This window comes from Grampus griseus, assembly GCF_964374135.1.
Source record: "Grampus griseus genome assembly, chromosome: 12".
Classification (NCBI taxonomy): domain Eukaryota; kingdom Metazoa; phylum Chordata; class Mammalia; order Artiodactyla; family Delphinidae; genus Grampus; species Grampus griseus.
The window spans coordinates 25,387,086-25,405,652 of NC_139006.1; the positions used below are offsets into that span (position 1 = coordinate 25,387,086).

The following is an 18,567-nucleotide window of genomic DNA, read 5'->3' on the forward strand; positions in this document are numbered from 1 at the left end:
CAAGCCCCCTCCCCTGACCTGACACTCTTTTCTATTAGACCAGGAGTCCGCCCAACATGCCCCCATCCCCCTGCCACCCAGTGCCCTGGGGCCACCAGTCCACAGGGGCTGTCCCTGCTCGGAGCTGAGCAGGGCAGGCCTGGTGCATCCCTCATGGTCAGTGTTGCCTCTGTGAAGTGGGCAATGGCAGCCCTGATGGGGACTTTAAGGCTCCCTGAGGGGCTCTGATGAGCCTCGAGACGTGCTCAATGCCGGCTGCTGGAGGATCCGCCTTGTGGGGCCAGGCAGTGGATGAAATCTTATCTCAGGTGTGCGGGGAGATGCTCCCCGGGTGGGGAGCTGACCTGGGTGATTGAGGACACGGTGGGGTCAGCGGTGGGCTCTACGGGTGTCCCCCCAGTGCATGAGCTGTTCCAGGGCAGGTGGTCCTGTCTCCTTGCTCCCAGCACCAGCCCACAGCAGTGCTCACTGACGGTTTGCTGAATGAATGAGTGAATGGATGAATGACATGTCAAGCAGGGCTGAGGAGCTGTGGAAAGAGCTGGGGGTGGTGGGGGCAGGTCAGCCAGCAGCTCACCCTGTAACCCTGGGCAGGTCCCCCAACCCCCATCCCGCTGACAGAGCCTCAGTTCTCTCCTCTGTGAATTGGGCCCACAATACCCAAACTGCTTTGCTGTATGGACTCAGAGGGTCCATGAACCCCCTCCTGCCTGCCCCTACCTGCACCGAGTCAGTATAGATTGAGGAGCCAGGGTTCCCCCACCCCACAGAGCCTTAGGATGCCTCTGACGTCCAGAGGCTGTGGGGTCATGTGCTCAGCACCGTCTCCCGGCTGGCACAGCACAGCCTCCTCGGGGGGGAAGGTGACCTCATGAGGGGGGCCCGGGTGCCCACCGTGTGTGTGGCCCTGAGTGCCTGCGGGACCTGGGCAGCTGCCTCAGCTCTGGGAACCTCTGTCTCCTCATCCATGAGGTGAGGAGGTGGTTAGCACCCACCTCCTGGGGAGGTCTGGGGGTCACAGGAGGTAGGCAGCACCCAGCTGGGGCTCCAGCCTCGTGGAAAAGAGATGACACCTGCAGCAGAGCTGGGGACGGTCAGTCCCACGACCGGGCAGAGGTGGGGTACGGAGGAGGGTGAAGCCGGGTCCCCGTGGACACCCTATTGCCAGCAAGCCTGTTACCAGCTGCGCTGAGCAGGTCTGTGGCTGGCAGCTCTGTCCTAGGCGCCCAGGCACAGGTCTCATTCCTTACCCTGACGGGAGGTGTGAGAAGCTGCTTCCTGCTGCCCCTGGGGGTCGGGAGTGGGTGGGAGATGCCTGGCGTCAGCTCCTCTCAGCCCCCACGTGCTCAGCCCAGACTGGCTGAGGTTCAAGCATTGCCCACGTGAAGGTCACGAGTGGAGAGCTGAGTGCGGGTTATCAGGGAGTGGCAGGCCTCTGTCAGGTGGATGGGGACAGGGACTGTCATGCCAGCAAAGGGAGCAGTGGGAGCAAACTGCAGAGGCGTGAAGCAGTGTGGCCTTTGGTGACAGAAGCCCTTGGGCTTAGAGTAGGTGTTGGTGGGACACAGAGGCAGCAGAAAACGAGTCTGGGAGTGTGGGAGGAGCAGATGCCAAAGGGACCTGTACTGGGGGCTTGGTGTTTGAACTTTACCCTCAAGATGCTGCTACTGGGCCAGTCTGGCCCTGGGCCAGACTGACCCTTCCAGTGGCAGGGCACAGTGAGCCCTCACCTCCAGGAACTAGGACCGAGGCGGGGCCTCCAAGAAGACAACACCCTTTCTCGGCCCCTCCCCCAGTGCCCTGACCCAGATTTCTGACCCAGAGGAGGGGAAGGGCAAGAGGAAGCCAGCCCCTCCAACCCAAGACCCCTGACCCCCATGGTCCCTCTTTGGCCCTAACAACTCTGTCGCCTTAGGCCATGGGTCCCAGGGCCAGGGACCTGGGTCCAGGTGGGCTCAGAACTCTCCAGGTGGTTTGATGCCTGGCTGGTAAGGCCTGGAGAACGTTTAACCGGGGCGGGAGGGAAGCAGTGCCCCAGAGCAGAAGCTAAGATCAAAGTCCCCTCCCCATGAGCCCAGGAGGAGAAGGGGCCGCAGGAGGCCAGGGAGGAAGGAGGCGGAGCCTGGGCTGGGAGGCCCCCAGGAGTGGCCCAGCGCAGGGACCAGGCAGGACACAGAGGGAGAGGAATGTGGGCGAAGGTTCCCGAGTCAGTTATGCTAACAGCCATACTGGAAAGAAAGGACAAGCCGGGGGCAGGGAGGTGTGGAGGGTCCCCACCAGGGCAGGGAGGGAGGGCTCATCTGGAGGTCACCAGCCATGGGCAGCTCCGGCCAGGAAGGTGGCAGGGGGTGGGCACGGCCTTGTGCTGGAGGAGGAGTGGGAAGAAGGAGAGGGCAGATGGGTGATGTGTCCTGGCTGGTTGCTTGGGAGATGCCCCCACCCAGGAGACTGTGAGCCTCTCCCTTTAGTTACTTTCTCACTGGCGCCTAGGATTCCCCACCCCACCCCCAGAATTCTGGAGAGTGCAAATTAAATAAGAGACAAAAAAAAAAAAGAAATGAGCAGAGGGCTTCCCTGGTGGCGCAGTGGTTGAGAGTCCGCCTGCCGATGCAGGGGACACGGGTTCGTGCCCCGGTCCGGGAAGATCCCACATGCTGCGGAGCAGCTGGGCCTGTGAGCCATGGCCGCTGAGCCTGCGCGTCTGGAGCCTGTGCTCCGCAACGGGAAAGGCCACAACAGTGAGAGGCCCGCGTACGACCAAAAAAAAAAAAAAAAAGAAAGAAAGAAATGAGCAGAGATTTCTGAATAACGATGAAAACATTCTATTGAGAGTTGATTGGGTGCAGGAGGAAGGGCTGGGGGGACCAGGATGGGAGGGGGGACCAGGATGGGAGGGGAGTCCCCCCCAGGGGACCCGTGGCTCCAGGCCCCGGAGGGTGGGGGGTCCAGGGACCTAAGGGCACCCTGAGGACGCCACTGTCTTCTCCACGGTGCTCCCCTCATGCGTGACCTGGCAGCTGACCCTGTCATAAGATCTCCACTCGCTGGCCGTCAGGGCCAGGTAGCTGCTGGCCACGTACTTGTTGTTGCTCTGTTTCAAGGGCTGGGCGGTCTCCACGCCCCTGGTGATGGTGGTGCTGCCTGCCTTCCAGGCCACCGTCACGCTGCCTGGGTAGAAGCCGTTGATGAGACACACCAGGGTGGCCTTGTTGGCCTTGAGCTCCTCAGTGGAGGGCGCGAACAGAGTGACCGAGGGTGCAGACTTGGGCTGACCTGTGTGACAGAGGAGGGGGTGTGAGATGCAGGGGCGGGTCTGGGGTTGCCCACCCCCATCATGGCCTCTGTGAGTGTCCCCATGGTGGCCCTGCTTGCCTTCTCTGTCCCCCCTCCCACTCAGCCCCTGGACAGCAGACAGCCCCCAAGAAGCTGTTCCACATCACTCTTCCGGGTGACCCGGCCAAGCTGTCCCATGTGCAGCCTCAGTGTCCCCGTGTGTAACCAAAGCAGCTCTCCTCCCTCCTTACGATCCCTGTCGGACTTTGGAGGTGGCTGCTCCTGCTGTTGGGGTCCTTCCTGCCGGTTACCCCAAGACCAATCTGCCTCCCCAGGCCCCAAGGAGAAAGGTGGGGGTCGGTCCTTAAGCTGGGAGGGCAGAGGGGAAGCAGCCCCCAGAGAGAAAAAACTGACTTTCCCAAGACAGCCGAGGGTGGGACAGGCTGGGAAAGCTGTGAGAGCCACTTACCTAGGACGGTGAGCTGGGTCCCGCCGCCAAAGACGTACCACGGTGACTGAGACTCGGACCAAAACCCGCCAGGCCAGCACCTGGGGCCTGTCCCCCGGGGGCCAGGATGGAGCAGGGAACTGCTGGGCATGACGGGAACAGGGCTGTAGCAGGCAGGGCTGTGTCCTCAGGTTGGGGGGGGTGGGCAGCCAGCCCCCACCGCGAGGCTGGGTCACTCCTGGGTGTCCCCATGCCCAGCCCCCTGTCTGAGGAAGGAGCCACTCTCACCTTGTCACCCAGTGTGTCCCCCTAACTCTGAGGCTGTCCTGTGACCACTGAATCCTCAGTGCTGATGGTGCTGCTGAGTGCCGAGTCCCCTCGGGTGGCCATGTGGTGTGGCAGAGTGAGTCCTGAGCTGGCTTGGACCTGCCTGACCTCTTCTGGCCTCATTTTAGGGCTTCTGGGTGTTCCTTCCCCCATAATTTCCCACAGTCCAGCCAGGCAGCTTTCTTCCTGGGCCTGTGGACACCAGGTCATGTGGGGCCCCCCTGCCCTGTTATCTCCACTCACTGAGACGCAGTTCAGTTCCTCCTCTTTCATGAAGCCTTCTTGGATCTTTCAGATCATTGTCTTTCTGTCCATCTGTTTTTCCATCCATCATCCATCCATCCATCCATCATCCATCCATCCATCCATCATCTATCATCCATCCATCCGTCCATCATCCATCCATCTATCTATCAACCATCCATCCATCATCCATCCATCATCCATCCATCCATCATCCATCCATTCATCCATCATCCATCCATCCATTCATCCATCTATCATCCATCCATCCATCCATCCATCCATCATCTATCATCCATCCATCCGTCCATCATCCATCCATCTATCTATCAACCATCCATCCAACATCCATCCATCATTCATCCATCCATCATCCATCCATCCATCCATCATCCATCCATCCATCCATCCATCATTCATCCATCCATCCATCCAACCATCCATCATCCATCCATCATCCATCCATCCATCCATCAATTATCCATCCATCATCCATCCATCCATCCATCCATCATCCATCCATCCATCCATCATCTATCATCCATCTATCCATCCATCATCCATCCATCATCCATCCGTCATCATCTATCCGTCATCCATCCATCCATCCATCCATCATCCATCCATCCATCCATCCATCCATCCATCATCCATCCATCATCCATCCATTCATCCATCATCCATCCATCCATTCATCCATCTATCATCCATCCATCCATCCATCCATCCATCATCCATCCATCATCCATCCATTCATCCATCATCCATCCATCCATTCATCCATCTATCATCCATCCATCCATCCATCTATCATCCATCCATCATCCATCCATTCATCCATCATCCATCCATCCATTCATCCATCTATCATCCATCCATCCATCCATCCATCCATCATCCATCCATCATCCATCCAACATCCATCCATCATTCATCCATCCATCATCCATCCATCCATCCATCCATCCATTCATCCACCCATCCATCCATCCATCCATCCAACCAACAATGGCTCCCGAACACTTGCCTGACAAGCAGTGTTTTACATTCTGGGACATGCCAGGGCCCTTCTGGCTCTCACCCCATCTCTCCCTGAAATCTCTCAGGTGATGGACAACAGGGCCCTCATCTGGGTCAAGTCTAAGGTCCCTCTCCAGTTCCTGTTGTACCTAATGTCTCTGCAGGATGTAACATAGGGTTGGCTCCTCTTTCCAGTGACTTGGTTCTCCTTGATGTCTGTGACCCCCACTTTCTTCCTTCTTTGTTTTCCCTTTCCCCTGACCCATGCATGGCTACGGATCCCCAGACTGCCTCCCTGGGTCCTCCTTCTTTGCCATCTTCCCACAATGTGCCCACATGATGAGGCTCGAGTCTATTCCAGCTCCAAACCCTTTCCTCATCTCCACTTAAGTTGCCTACTGATCATCTCCAGCTGGATGCCCAACAGGAAACTCTAACTCACCACTTCCACATGAGACTGACCACTTTTCTCCTATTCCAGTTATTTTTCTGTCTTTACCTTGTCACAGGTGACCATGAGTGCTCTCACTCCCAGGCCAGAAAATTTTGTCCTTAGATTCTGCATCTAAATACTTCTTCTTAAATTTAAAACAAGGCCCAAAATAATTAAGAAACAACAGAACCACCCTCAGAGACTCCAAAGCCACAAGAAGTTCCAGGTTTTGCCTTTGCTGATTTAAATTCCCAACTCATACAAAGATGCAGCATTGAGTTGGGGCTCGTTGGATGCAAAAATCTCTGCCAGAGGATCAGACCAGTGTGCTTTCCACCTGCTAAGCTGGCCCAGTTAGCTGTGGTTGGTTTTGTGACGCAAATATAGATCTTTTGCTTTAAATTTTTAATTGTTTTAAAATTATAAGAATATTAGATATATAACACAAGTAAGCAATCTAGAAGTGCATTTAAAAAGTGCAATGAGGGCTTCCCTGGTGGCACAGTGGTTGAGAGTCTGCCTGCCGATGCAGGGGACACGGGTTCGTGCCCCGGTCAGGGAAGATCCCACATGCCGCAGAGCAGCTAGGCCTGTGAGCCATGGCCGCTGAGCCTGAGCATCCGGAGCCTGTGCTCCGCAATGGGAGAGGCCACAGCAGTGAGAGGCCCGCGTACCACAAAAAAAAAAAAAAAAAAGTGCAATGAAAGGATACTAGGGACTTCCCTGGTGGTCCAGTGGGTAAGACTCCGCACTCCCAATGCAGGGGGTCCGGGTTCATTCCCTGGTCAGGGAACTAGATCCCACATGCATGCCGCAACTAAGAGCCCTCATGCTGCAACTAAGAAGTCTGTGTGCCACTACTAAAGATCCTGCTTGCCACAACGAAGATCCCACGTGCCAAAACTAAGACCCGGTGCAGCCAAAATTAATTAATTAATTAAAAAAAAAGGATACTAGACAGTAACTCAAAGTCTCTATTCACAGATGACATGATCTTATATACAGAGCAAATAAATTCCGCAGGTGCGTGATCAACACACTAGCAGTGAACAATTCAAAAAGCGAAATTAAGAAAACAATTCCATTTGCAATGGTATCGATTAAGAATAAATTTAACCAATGAGGTGAAAGACTGTACACTGAAAGCTGCAAGATGTTGTTCAAAGAAGTTAGAGAAGACCTAAATAAATGAAAAGATGTCCTGCGTTCATGGATTGGAAGAGTTAATATTTGAAAGAGGACAATACTAACCAAAGTGATCCACAGATCCAATGCAGTCCCCATCAAAATCTCAGTGGGTGATCATACAGAGATGGAAAAGCTGATCCTAAAATTCACATGGAATTGCAAAGGACTCCCATAGGCAAAACAGTCTTGAAAAAGAACAGGGAATTCCCTGGCGGTCCAGTGGTTAGGGCTCCACGCCTCCACTGCAGGGGATACCCTGTTCAGGGAACTAAGATCCTGCAAGCCCTGCAGTGTGGGAAAGAAAGAAAGAAAGAGAGAGAGAGAGAGAGAAAGAGAGAGGAAGGAAGGAAGGAAGGAAGGAAAAAAGGAAGAATCTCCTCAGCAAATGGTGTTGGGACAACTGGACATCCACATGCAAAAGAATGAAGTTGGACCCCTACCTCATACTATACACAAAAACTCAAAATTGATTGAAGACCTAAGTGTAAAAGCTAAAACTATCTCTTAGAATAAAGCATAGGTGTAGATCTTCATGACCTTGGATTAGGCAGCAGATTCTTAGATATGACACTAAAAGTACAAGCAATAAATGAAAGAATAGATAAGTTGGACTTCATCAAAATTCAAAACTTTTGTGCCTCCAGGTACATTATCAAGAAAGTGAAAAGACAACTCACAGAATGGAAGAAATAATTTGAAAATCATATATCTGATAAGGGTCTAGTATCCAGAATATATAAAGAAATCTTATGACTCAACAAAGCAACAAAAAGACAACTGATTTAAAAGCTGGGCAAAGGACTTGAGACATTTCCCTAAAGAAGATATAAAAATGACGGACAAGCACTTGAAAAGACCCTTAACATCATTAATAATTATAGAAGTGCAAATTAAAACCACAATGAGATACCATTTCACAGCCAGTGGGATGGATATAAAAATAACAATAATAAAAAAAGGAAATAACGAGTGTTGGTGAGGATATGGAGAACTGTAACCCTTGTGCATTGCTGGTAGGATTGTAAAATGGTGCAGCCACTGTGGAAAACAGTTTGGCCAATCTCAAAAGTTAAACGTAAAGCTACCATGTGACCCAGCAATTCCACTGTTAGGCATTTACCCAAAAGAATTGAAGACAGATACTCAGAAAAACACTTGACATGAATGTACATAACAGCACTATTTACAATAACCCAAAGGTGGAAATAACACATTAACTAATGAACAGATAAACAAAATGTGGTATATCCATAAAATGGAATATTGGGACTTCCCTGGTGGCGCAGTGGTTAAGAATCCACCTATCAACGCAGGGGACACGGATTCAAGCCCTGGTCCGGGAAGATCCCACAAGCCTCGGAGCAACTAAGCTCGTGCGCCACAACTACTGAGCCCGCGCGCTAGAGCCCGTGCTCTGCAACAAGAGAAGCCAGCGCAACACAATGAAGAGTAGCCCCCACTAGCTGCAATGAGAAGCCCGCGCAACCCAATGAAGAGTAGCCCCCACTAGCTGCAACTAAAGAAAGCCAGCACACAGCAACAAAGACCCAACGCAGCCAAAAATAAATACATAAATAAATTAAAAAACAAAAAAAGGAATATTATTTGGCCTTAAAAAGAATGATGTACTGACTCCTGCTACAACATGGATGAACCTTGAAAACATGATGCTAGGTGAAATAAGCCAGACACTAGGGTCTTATATTGTATGATTTCATTCATATGAAATACCCAGAATAGGCAGATTCATAGAGACAGAAAGCAGGTTACTGGTTGCCAGGGGCTGGGGAATTGGGGGAATGCAGAGGGACTGCTTTGGGGTTTCCTTTGGGGTGATTAATAGACTCGGGAAAAAGATAGTGGTGATGGTCGCAAAACATAGTGAACGCACTAAATGTCACCGAATTGTGTATTTTAAAATAGTTAAAATAGTGAATTTTGGGAATTCCCTGGTGGTCCACTCGTTAGGACTTGGTGCTTTCACTGCTGGGGGCCGGGTTTGATCCCTGGTCAGGGAACTAAGGTCCCACAAGCTACACGGCCAAAAAAAAAAAAAGTGAATTTTATTTTAAGAGAATTTTATCTCAATTTCTTAAAACACTGACAGTACCGAGTGCTGGGGAGAATACAGAGCAACTGTAACTCGTACACATTGCTTGTGTGAATGTAAAAAGTTTTAGCCACTCTGGAAAGCTGTTTGGTAGTTTTATATAAACATACACTTACCCTCTGATCAATCAAATCCTACTGCTAGGTATTTAACCAAGGAATGAAAACTCATGTTCAAACAAAGACGTGTGTGCAAATGTACATACTGTCTTTATTTATCATTGCCCAAAACTGGAAACAACCCAAATGTTCCTCTATTGGTGAATAGTTAATAAACTCTGATACGTTCATAGATGGAATCCTACTTAGCAATAGAAAGGAACAAACTCTAGATAAAGGGGATAATTGGATAATTGCAAAGGTGTTATACTGAACTAAAGAAGCCAGACTCATATGGTTACGTACTTGGAATATATTGAGCAATAAAAAGGAGCGAAGTGTGTACAACCAACAGTCTGGATGAACAGCCAGAAAACTATGCTGAGTAAAGAAAGTCGCTTCCAGGGCATATATCCAGAGAAAACCATAATTCGAAAAGACACATGCACCCCAATGTTCATTGCAGCACTATTTACAGTAGCCAGGACATGGAAGCAACCTAAATGTCCAACACAGAGGAATGCATAAAGAACGGTGACAAAGCGATAAAGAGGCATGGACATATATACACTACCAAACGTAAGGTAGATAGCTAGTGGGAAGCAGCCGCATAGCACAGGGAGATCAGCTCGGTGCTTTGTGACCGCCTGGAGGAGTGGGATAGGGAGGGTGGGAGGGAGGGAGACGCAAGCGGGAAGAGATATGGGAACATGTGTATATATATAACTGATTCATTTTGTTGTGAAGCTGAAACTAACATACCATTGTAAAGCAATTATACTCCAATAAAGATAAAAAAAAAAAAAAGGTGTGGTACATACATACAATGGAACATTACTCAGCCATAAAAAAGAATGAAATAATGCCATTTGCAGCAACAGGGATGGACCTAGAGATTGTCATACTGAGTGAAATAAGTCAGAGAAAGACAAATACCATATGATATCGCTTATATGTGGAATCTAAAAAAATGGTACAAATGAACCTATTTACAAAACAGAAATAGAGTCACAGATGTAGAGAACAAACATGGTTACCAAGGGGCAAATGGGGGGAGAGATAAACTGGGAGATTGGGATTGACATATACACACTACTAAATATAAAATAAATAACTAATGATAACCTACTGTATAGCACAGGGAACTCTACTCAATACTCTGTAATGGTCTATAAGGGAAAAGAATCTAAAAAAGGGTGGACCTATATATATCTATAACTGATTCACTTTGCTGTCCACCTGAAATTAACCACACTGTAAATCAATTATACTCCAATAAAAATTTTTTAAAAAAAGAAAAAGAAAGAAAGTCGGTCCCAAACGGGTACATGCAGTATGATTCCATTTATAGAACAATCTTGAAAGGACAAAATTAGAAAAGAAGACCAAATTAGTAGTTGCCAGAGTTAGCAGGGGCTTGGGAGGGAGAGAAGTGGGTGTGGCTAGAAAGGAATCTTTGTGGCCGTGGAAATGTTCTGTACCTTAACTGTGTCCATGTCAATATCCTGGTTGTGATTTTTTATTTTACAAGACATTACCGTTGGGAGAAACTAGGTGAAGGGTAGATGGGATCCCTCTGTATTATTTCTTACAGCTGCATGTGAACCTACAATTATCCCAAAATAAAAAGTTTAATTTAAAAAAAGATTACATACTGCATGATGCCGTTTATATCTCGAAAAGGCAAAACTATAGGATCAGAAAGAGATCAGTGGTTTCCATGGTTGGGGCAGAGAAAGGGATTGACTACACAGAGGGCGCGGGGAAATTTTGGTGGGGGGTGGAAGTGTTCTGTATCTTGATTGTTGTGAGGGTCACACAACTCTACAGTTTTATTAAAATTTATACAACTGCTAATACCAAAAAGGATGAATTTTACTCTGTAAATCGAAATAAAACAAAAGCAGTGTGCTAGTATGACATATTGCAACCTGTTTATAAAAATCTTTATTATGTCATTACAGTTGTCCAAAAAACCGTATCAAATGACTGTGTAATACTCCCTACCATGAATGTACCATAGTTTACTTTACCTTCCCTTATCATTGGACATTTAGGTTTCCACTTCTTCCCCAGGAACACACTTACAGTATTTAGCTGAAGTTCTGATTATATCATCAAGATAAATTTCTAGAGGTGGAATTGCTTGATTAAAAGGAATGTATGGGGCTTCCCTGGTGGCGCAGTGGTTGGGAGTCCGCCTGCTGATGCGGGGGGCGCGGGTTCGTGCCCCGGTCCGGGAGGATCCCGCGTGCCGCAGGGCGGCTGGGCCCGTGGGCCGTGGCCGCTGGGCCTGCGCGTCTGGAGCTTGTGCTCCGCGACGGGAGAGACCGCGGCAGTGAGAGGCCCACGTACAGCAAAAATAATAATAATAATAAAAAGGAATGTATGTTTTTATGAGTCTTGGTATGTTATTCCAGAAATTGTTTGTTCCAGAAATTCAGCCTCCCGCTGACAGTCCATGACTGTGCCCGTTCCTCCCCATCAGCACTCTGATAACGTCACTTTAAATTCACTTGGGAATTTCATAGGAGATCTTGGTACCTGGTTACCGTGGACCTCCTCCCTATCCCCAAGGCACAGGCTTTGGCCAAAGCCCCTTCTCCACGTCTCTTCTCCATCCTCTAATCTGCCCTCACAGTGGTCTCTGATCTGGAGCCATTTTTCCAAAACACAAACCTGATTCTGACAGCTCCCCACTTAAATCCCTCAATGACTCCTCATGGACCCCAGTATAAAGGACTTGGTTACAAGACCCCCATGGTCTGCACCCCGCTCTCCCTGGCTCTGGATGCTCCCTGCGGGTCTGTGCACCTCAACTCTCCTCCTCAGCACTCCTTGCTCCCTTTGCCTGGAGCCCCCGCATCATGGGTCAGCGCCCTGGATCTGTAAGACCAGCTCGGGCATCCCCCCCAACATCTTACTTCTCCTAAAATGGTCCATGGGTCTGCCCTATGCCTGGACATGACCCCCTTGGTTCGGGCCCACCCTGAGGACCCTGAGTGGTCTGTCGGGTGAGTGGATGTCCTCGGGGAAGACCAACTTCTTGCAGACCATCCCTTCTCTTGGACCATTTTTTTTTAAATACAGGACACAGCATTCTCTTAACTTGCAGCAAAAAAGCCAAGGGGGCATCCTGGCTCCTCCCTCTCCTGGTCCTCTCACCTCCTGTCTCTGTCCAGCTCTCTGTCCACTCTGCCCATGACAACACCCACCTCCCTGAGGCCTCTCTAGTTCTGATTTCCCGCCCCCTCCCACCCACCCAACTCCAGTCACATTTCCTTGCAAACATTCCCCAGGACCCCCCAGATGAAGTCTATCCTCCAGGGACAGGTCCTCCACATCTGGGCCTGGCCGCCCCTCTAGCCTCTTCTCAGACCCACGTGCCACAGCCCTGTGGACCCCCGGGCGCTTCCTGAGGGTTCTGTGCCTGTGCTGCCTTGCCCAGGTGGACCCCTTGACCTGAACTCCAACCCCAGTGGGGCCCCCTCTGTCCTGCAGGCAGCGCGCTGCATGTGGTGCTTGTCGCCGGGCCCCTCTTCCCTGGACCTTGAGCTGGGGCCTGACCTGATGGAGGTCCGTCTCTCCTCGTGTTCTCCTGGATCCTGCCCTGGCTGTGCAGTCCCTACCGGACGCTGCGGTGCCGGCCCTGACCTGACACTCACAGACACCCACCCACCTCCATGGCTGTGCTGCTGGTGCCGCAGACTCCACTCCTCCTGTCCCAGACCTTCACCACCGCGGCCCCAGCATCCCTGGGGCAGGCGTCAGGCTGCAAGGCCCTCATCCAACTAGGACCCCTCACTTTGCAGAGGGGGAAACTGAGGCTCAGAGAGGCGGACTTGTCAGCCGGGTCTGTTTAGGGGATAGGGATGGGGACAGCTGGAGGCTTGGGCGTTGGAGTCAGAACCAGCTGTGTGACCTTGGGCAGTTGCCTCACCTCTCTGGGCCTCTATCCCTGTAAATTGGGGGTGACAGAGGGACCTGCCTTGTGGGGCCACTGAGAGGGAGGTTCTGCCCCTAAATGGTCAGTGCCCACGATGAATGTGCTGCTGTGTCACTGATCATCACAAATGGTCCCAGATGCTCAGCAGTTTGTCCAGGGACCTCCCACCACAAGCAGAGAGGAGGGGGTTGGGGTCACACAACAGCAGCAGGGGCAGACTGCGGCCCCCACGGACCCTCGCCCAGGCCTCTCTCACGGAGGTGCCTGCACCCTGGTGGGCTTGGTCTCCCAGGGACCAGTCGCAGGAGGTGGTCCTTGGCTGGGGGACCCAGGGACACCAGGGAAGGTCCCCTCACCACACAGCCTCAGCCAGAGCTTGCGCCCTGGTGCTCCAGGGACCAGAGCCTGCCCAGACAGGGGAAGGGCGAGGAGGTGGCTCACCAGCTAAGAGGAGCCCCAGGGATCCCAGGATGACAGCAGCCACTGCCCCCTCCTGCCCCTGCCTCCCTGTTCCTGCTCTACCCTGAGGACCAGAGCGAGGTGGGCGAGGCACTAATCTTGGGTACAGAATGTAAGGGGCACCAAAAAACTCAGTAATTCAGATAAATATTTTAATACAATATAAAAAAATAAAAATTAACGCAAACAAATGCACACTGGACAAAATGTCAACCCTTCAAATAAAGCCACCGTCTGCCCAGGCCCCTCCTCTCCAGCTGATGCTCCCTTCTCGCCCCTCTCCCCTCACCCGCTCTCTGTCCCCACTCTCAGTTCTGCCTGCAGGGACCCTCATGTCCCCCCATGATTCCCTCGGCCCCTTACCTGTGCCACAGGCTCCAAGGGCTGCTTCCTGCCGGGGTTTCCTTGCGGGGGGCCGTGCTCTGCGGTGCTGGCGTCGGGGGCAGCAGGCCATGGGCGCCCACGGCCAGGCCCAGCACTATTAGAGGCCAGTTGTGCCTGGGGACACAGCTCTGACCCCTGCGGGCCTCACAGCCCAACTGGCCTGTCCTGGGCCTCATGTGCCCTCAGGTCAAAGGCACCTCTGGCCGATCCGCTGGCGTGGGCTCCCTGGAGGGGTGTCGGCAGGTGCCCCCGGCTCCCCTCTCTGGCAGTAGCCGTCCCGGTGCGTCCTGGCCCACATGGCCCTGGCCTCTGCTTGGGCCTTCTCTGTCCCTGCCCCCAGCACCCGGCCCCCTCCAGGGCCCATGGCCGTTGCTCCTGGGGGCCTCTCCCAAGAGGGGCACCCGCCAACTGCTCTGCTGTGGTCGGAATCCAGGGCTCAACCGCCTCACACTGCAGCCCCTGCCGGCCCCACCCCTGGGACCCTGGGTGGGACACATCTGCTCCTGCCCTAGTTCCCAAGGGCGCCTGTGTAGCATCTCCCTGGGGCCTGGAGAGGCCCAGGAAGGCGGCCGAGTGCCAGCGGAAGAGGAGCAGCCGAGGCCTGAGTTCAGCAGGGTGAGGCTGGGGCTTCTCTTCCGACCAGCCTTGGGCGGGGGTGGTAAGAGGGGAGGAAACAGGTGCAGGTTTAGCAAGAAGCCGGTTTCAAGTCAGGGAATCGTGATTTCATTATAAAATGGTGTGTTTAATGAACTGTGTTCAGCACCTCATGGTCTCACTCCCCCCGCCCCGTCGTGTCTCTCACACACACACACACACACACACACACACACACGCTCATAGATTTTATCCAGAGGTCACCGCCACGAGCAGAGTGTCTGGTGCACAGTGGGGACTTCTGTGAGGCTCCCCTTTCCCTCTCCCGTCCAGGGGAGCCTGCCTGCCTCCCCAACATCTGGATGCATCATCGCCCAGGGACCCTGTGCTTTGGGGTGGGGTGGGCGGTGGGCAGAAAAGAGGCACTGAGCCCACCTTGGGTAGCGAGGGCCTGGCTCTATGCTGGTGCTGCCAGCAGTGATGCCTCAGGAATATTATACATAACATAAAATTTACCATTTTAGCCACTGTTAAGTGTACAATTCAGTGGCATTAAGTCCCTTCTCATGGTTGTGCAACCACCATCCACATCCAGAACTTTCACACCTTCCCAAACTGACACTCTGTCCCCATTAAACACGATCTTCCCATCCGCCTCCCCAGCCCCTGGGAATCACCCTTCTGCTTTTTTTTTTTTGCCATCCTGCACAGCCTACGAGATCTTAGTTCCCCGACTGGGGATCGAACCTGAACTCCCTGCAGTGCAAGCAGACTCTTAACCACTGGACCACCAGGGAATTCCCCACCACCATTCTGCTTTCTGTCTCTATGATTTTGACCCCTCTAGGGACTAAGTGGAATCAGACGGGATTTGTACTTTCAACGTGCTTTTTAAACTGGGAAGTGCTCCACGCACAACACAGATGGAGGATGACTATAATTATATTTCTTATTATCATCATGGGGAGCTGGCCCATCTGGTGTGGCTTGGGAAAACCATCAGCCATCAAAAAACAAACGAATCCCTGATGCTATCCAACTGCCACTTTTCAAATTTTGTGTTGCAACTCCCAGAGGTTGTGGAACCAATTCAGTCAGGTGCAGCCAGAGTCCTGCAACAGTGAGGTCATCCAGAGCAGACGGAGAACAGAGGACGTCCACGTGAGGGGGGGGCAGCTGGTTCGTGGGGTCCTGCCTCAGTTATCCGAAAACATAGATACACACTGGATAGTGATGGGAAATGCATTTCTTACTGGGGCCTTTGATAGAAAAACCTTTGGAAAACGCAGTCCTGGTCCAGTTGTGTGTAGGAGATGGAGCTCCTTGTCAAATCTGCCCTTGCACATCAAGTTTGTGTTTGAACTTGAGTTCAAGTTCAAACTGGATGGAGTTCGTGTTTGAAACCACTCTTTGCTTCAGGTCCTGATGGTTTGTCCATCTCTGTGAGGTTCTCCCCAGGGGCCCCCAGAGTGAATTTCATGGATGCCACGTGCCCTAGTGGAGTTGGGCCATTCCAGACATCCTGTTGGCATCTGTCCTACCGTGGTCATGGGATGCGTAGCAGACAGACTGATTTCCCCATATCACAGGGAGTTCAAGAAGGCCACCATGAGGTCAGACTCCGTGGACCGATGTGACTTTGCTTAGATCCTCATGTCCCACACACGCTGACCGGGCATCCCCGAGGCCAGATACTGCATCCCAAGACCTCACGGTCCTTGGGAAGATGGGCCAGCACTGAACGGTAACTGGGTGCGGGTGCCCTGACACGTGACATGGGGTATAGGGGAGTCCCTGGGAGGCCCTGATCCAGTCCAGCTTCTCCCCATTGTGGTGCTTGGCCCACTCCAGCCTCATACCTGGGTTCCTTGTACCTTGGGGCCTGGGGTGGGGTTCCTGCCAGGGTCCAGGCTGAATCTGCTCCCTCCCCGCACCCCTGTGTGGGTGTGACACTCACCCACTGCCCGGGGCCCAGAAGCTGCGGTTCCCCCGAGGATAGCCCCAGGTCTCGGGGAGAAGAAGGGGCTGTCCCTGAATTCAGTGACCCCAGCTACTCCCCATAACCTGCCCTGCACCTGCTGTTGCTACAAACCACATCCTCCTGTGGTGGCCATGGTTGGAAATCCGGGTCTGGCTGGTCCCTGGAGACCCTCGGGGGATAGGCAGGGCCTTCCCAGCTGGTGCAGCTGCAGCTCTGGTCTCTTGGGCCTGTCCCCACCCCGTCCCTGGACCGAGAATGGCCGAGGGCTGGATTCAGGCCGAGCCAGAGAGGTCTGGGTCCAGATGTCCTGCTCAGCAGACCCCCTGCTCAGGGTCCCTGGCTCCTCTGTGCCCCGCCCCCACCCGTCTCCCCTGGAGCAGAGGAGTGTGTCATGTCCAGTCACTTCTGCCCTGCTCCCGTGTCAGAGGGCACCCCCTGCCTCCTCCTGGTCAGCCCCCTGCCCATTCTCCATCCCACAGTCCCCAGAGACTCCTCCTGTGGCCACCAGGATTCCTCTCTCCCAAGTCGTCTCCAGAGCAGACACGTGGGTCCATCTTCTCCAAGTCCCAGGTGTGAACGTTCTAGAAAATTCCAGGTTCTTGGGATCACTAGATCTGCTGTATGACTCCCAAGCCCTTCTCTGGGGGTGGTCTCCGCTACTGTGGAAGGTTGAAAACATTCTCCAAAGCCCAGAGGTCTGGAGGTTTCATTCGATGTGAGAGTGACACTGTAGTCACCCTTGTTTATTTAAGGCCAGTGTGAGAGTTAATTTTATGTGTCAACTTGGTTGGGCCACAGTGCCCAGATATTTGGTCAAGCATTATTCTGGATGTTTCTGTGAGGGTTTATTTGGATGAGATTGACACTGAAATCAGTGGATTAACATGAAATTGATGCTTTGAGTAAAGCAGATTACCTCCCTAATATGGGTGGGCCTCACCCAATCATCTGAAGGCCTGAGGAGAACAAAGACTGACCTCCCCAGAGCTAGAAGGAATTTTGCAGCAGATGGATTCACTGCCCCTTTTCCCTGGGTCTCCAGCCTGCCGGTCCATCCTGCAGATTTTGGACTCACATCTCCACAACCATGTAAGCAATTCCTTAAAATAAATCTCTATTTATAGACACACACATCCTGCTGGTTCCGTTTCTCTAGAGAACCCTGGCTCACACAGCTCACCCCATGGTTGGTCATTATGATTCCTGTTTCCCAGACGAGGACACTGGAAGTTAGGGCCTTGTTTAGGTGCAGTGATGTGACTTTGGGTGGAGAAGGAGTAGAACCTTCTTGGTCCAGGGTGGAGGTGGCAGGGGAGGAGTGGGCGTGGACTGTGAGCACCAGGCCGGGGTGGCTGGGGGGGGCAGTTTCGTGCCTTGAGTCCCCGTCTGTCACGTCACCATGAGTCACGGCTCCCACTGCCATGGTAGATGGCACTGTAATAGCCTCGGCCTCGGCCCAGTCCCCGCTGATGATCAGGATGGCTGTGTTCCCTGAATGGAGCCAGAGAATTGGTCAGGGATCCCTGAGGGCCGGTTGCTATTGTCATAGATGAACAACACAGGGGCCTGGCCCGGCTTCTGCTGGTACCAAGATGCATGTTTATGCATGACGTTACCTCCTGAGCAGGTGATCCTGACCTTGTTCCGGGGGCTATTGACACTGAGGGTGGCTGGGTCAGTTCATAGGAGGCCGTGGAGCCTGTAAGAGAGGAGGAGAGGGGACTTCCCTGGTGGTCCAGTGGCTAAGACTCTGCGCTCCCCATGCAGGGGGCCAGAGTTTGATCCCTGGTCAGGGAACTAGATTTCACACGCCACAACTAAGGAGCCCACATGCTGCAACTAAGACCCGGTGCATCTTAGTTAAATAAATAAATATTTTTTAAAATGAGAGAGAGAGAGGAGGGGAGAGGGGACTTGAAGATGAAGGCCCATTCCCAGGGGCTCCCACCCTCAGGCTGATCCTGTAGCAGCTGCGGGGGGGGGGGGGGGGGCGGGCCGTGCGCAGCACCTGTGCAGAGAGTGAGGAGGGGAGCAGGAGAGGGGTCCAGTCCATGGTGGAGATG

The 18,567-nt window shown here is 52.5% G+C and overlaps 1 protein-coding gene across 1 annotated transcript; it reads right to left on the reverse strand.

The window, feature by feature from the left end:
* Positions 1–2,513: 2,513 nt before the first annotated feature.
* On the reverse strand, positions 2,514–18,112 carry LOC309831014 (immunoglobulin lambda-like polypeptide 5; the record flags this gene model as incomplete). Its single annotated transcript, XM_082667945.1, is given in 5 exon segments — positions 2,514–3,273; positions 3,743–3,861; positions 13,909–14,023; positions 17,789–18,004; positions 18,007–18,112. Coding segments are annotated over 5 exon segments (876 nt in total). The 3' UTR covers positions 2,514–2,953.
* Between the last annotated feature and the right edge of the window lie 455 nt (positions 18,113–18,567).